The sequence below is a fragment of the Populus euphratica genome, unplaced genomic scaffold, assembly GCF_000495115.2.
Source record: "Populus euphratica unplaced genomic scaffold, PopEup_1.0 scaffold86.1, whole genome shotgun sequence".
NCBI classification, from domain to species: Eukaryota; Viridiplantae; Streptophyta; class Magnoliopsida; order Malpighiales; family Salicaceae; genus Populus; species Populus euphratica.
The window spans coordinates 1,795,711-1,798,109 of NW_011499880.1; the positions used below are offsets into that span (position 1 = coordinate 1,795,711).

Genomic DNA, 2,399 nt, shown 5'->3' on the forward strand with positions numbered 1-2,399 from the left:
GCTTTATGTTAACTTATTCCACTTTTATTAATGACACGCATATTTGACATGCTTATTTGATCAACTCATGTTGGTTCTTTTTTCTTTAATTTTTTTCTTTTTTTTCCATTTGATTTGTTGGAATCTTAGCTTTAATGCCTTTTATGTTTCAACAACTTTTTTTTTTCAAGTTTTCATGATATATTTTGTTTAAATTGGTCCATTTATTATCATTATCTAGTTTTTTTTATTATCTAATTAAATTATACTAGTTTTTTTTTCCTGCTCATTAGGATCCTATTACTTTTTTTAAACATGATTGCATCCCTCGAGCATTTGTTTTTAATATATAAAAAAGTTCTCAAAATCTAGCACCTTCTAAACACAAATTATCTAACTTCGAAGGCATTTTGGAACAACTATTTAACTCAAAATTTATTTTGGAACAACTATTTCACTCAAAATTTCAATTTTATACTTTTATGCTTTTATGATTTAAAACTTTCGAACGCTAATAAATCTTAATTTTGGCCATAAAATTTCAATTTACTGATTTCAATAAATACTTGGGTGTTGTGTGACATATATTAATAAAATCCGTCAATAAAATATATAATATAATGATGGAGAGTTTGACAGGCATCGAGCAGCACTTTAAAAGGGACACATTCTATTTGGTGGGGAACTAAAGCATACAGTCGTCTTTTATTATCATTATTCAGCGGTATACAGTTTTCAATCTTCCACTTGGAAATAAGAACAAGAAAGCATAATTATAAGAAATCACCACCATTAACGAGAAAACTTGGAAGTTTGGAGTTAATTTAAAGATACAAGGAGGTCGAGCTTTCCTTAGTGTTTTGGTGCCTTTATGTAACCCACATGCGTAGAGTTTGCAACCTTGGTGAGGGTTTGAAGATCATAAGCAATCCAACACTTGGATGTGTCTTTGTTGTAAAAATAACCCAGACACTTGCAATCACTTGAACATTTCTTTCCACAGTCGTCTTCCTTCATTGCTCCGCTTCCACTTGCATACTTGCTCATGGAATGATCAACACCTTCTAGTTTATAGTAGTAAAAATTCTTAGAACCACAGGCTGGAGGCTTCACTGGCTCACAGTCCTTGCTCCAGCCCATGAGTCCGCTTGGCAATGGGCAAGCAACACATTGGCTGTCTTCACAAAGCCCAAACTTACCACATCTCTCGGGTAATTGGCACTCTCCCTCCGGAAAACCATCTCTGGAAAAGAGAGTGTAGGTCACTTCCCATGCTTGATAGTCCACTTTATTGTTGTATGTGTAGATCTTAAGGCTCCCATCTATCCCAATTCTAAGAAACGACAACGTGCTGTTGTATTTGGGTCTAGCGAGTGTCAATCCGTTCCCGGTAGAGAGATCCAAAGTGAGGTCATTAGCAACCTCGTCGTATCCGTTTGGAGCGCAATTTAGAGTCGCATTCTGTAGACGACCTTTGTACACTGAATCGAAAGCGTAGTAGATATATGGCTTAGGGGAATTCGGACTCTTATAGTACATGGCCAGTCTTTTGGGTTCCATGACCAGGCTATAGGCCCCATCGGAGTTGTGCGTCTCAGAGGCTCGGCTCACAAGCCTAGTTACACCTCCGACACGAAGTGATTGGCCCACCAACAGGGTATCTGTAGGAGAGTCGAAACTTTGCCAGATAAACTTTCCCTTGGAATCATGAAGCACCATGTTGCCATTAGACAGCAATTGCAAGCCAACAACACCTTTATTGGCTGTGTTGGTTTGCCAAGCGACCCTGCCATCAGCATCTGCCAATACAAGATTTCCGTCCCCCACTAAGGTGAGAGTGGCATTTTCGCGAACTGGGTTTCCTCGGTTGGCTTCCCAAACCCAACGCATTGTTGATTCTGACCTCACAGTACCCATACGCAGAGCGAGAGTGTATGCATTTGGGGTGGTGTTATAAAAGATAAGTTGGAAAGGGGAAGTACTTATGGGCAATGGACGATAATCTGGAAAATACTCCGAAATGTATTCCCCAAACTCTCCTTCATTGACGTACTTAAATGTTGCAGAAGGAGGAACAGTAGCATGGGCAATGAAGGATATTGAGAGGAGAAAACAAAGAGAAAACAATGGCAGTTCCATTGGATTGGAGGACACTTATTTCTGGTTGCTTGCTTGATTCAGGTGGCTTTGATATGAAACCAAGGCGGAGACTGGTCGCCTTTTATAAGCCCTTTAGGATGGCATTTTTGTAATTGAAAGCCCTCCATTTTCTATAATTAAATCAAAGATTCTTCTTGGCGGGCGCTTTGCTGTTCAAGAAAAGAGAGGATAATGGGGATGGAAGCTTGATGGGATGTAGCCCGGCCATCATTATCTTGATCTGTGATAATGGTGGGGTGGCTTCTTTTTTCTGTCCTTTT

At 39.1% G+C, this 2,399-nt stretch overlaps 1 protein-coding gene across 1 annotated transcript; it reads right to left on the reverse strand.

Annotated features, from left to right (window-relative positions):
* Positions 1-652: 652 nt before the first annotated feature.
* On the reverse strand, positions 653-2,181 carry LOC105129279 (epidermis-specific secreted glycoprotein EP1-like). The gene has a single exon (XM_011031271.1). The coding sequence runs from the start codon at positions 2,116-2,118 to the stop codon at positions 832-834; it is 1,287 nt and encodes a 428-aa protein (XP_011029573.1). The 5' UTR covers positions 2,119-2,181; the 3' UTR covers positions 653-831.
* Between the last annotated feature and the right edge of the window lie 218 nt (positions 2,182-2,399).

What these genes read in the sequence shown, in the direction of transcription:
- LOC105129279 (XM_011031271.1), bottom strand. Translation starts at nt 2,118, where the DNA reads ATGGAACTGCCATTGTTTTCTCTTTGTTTTCTCCTCTCAATATCCTTC.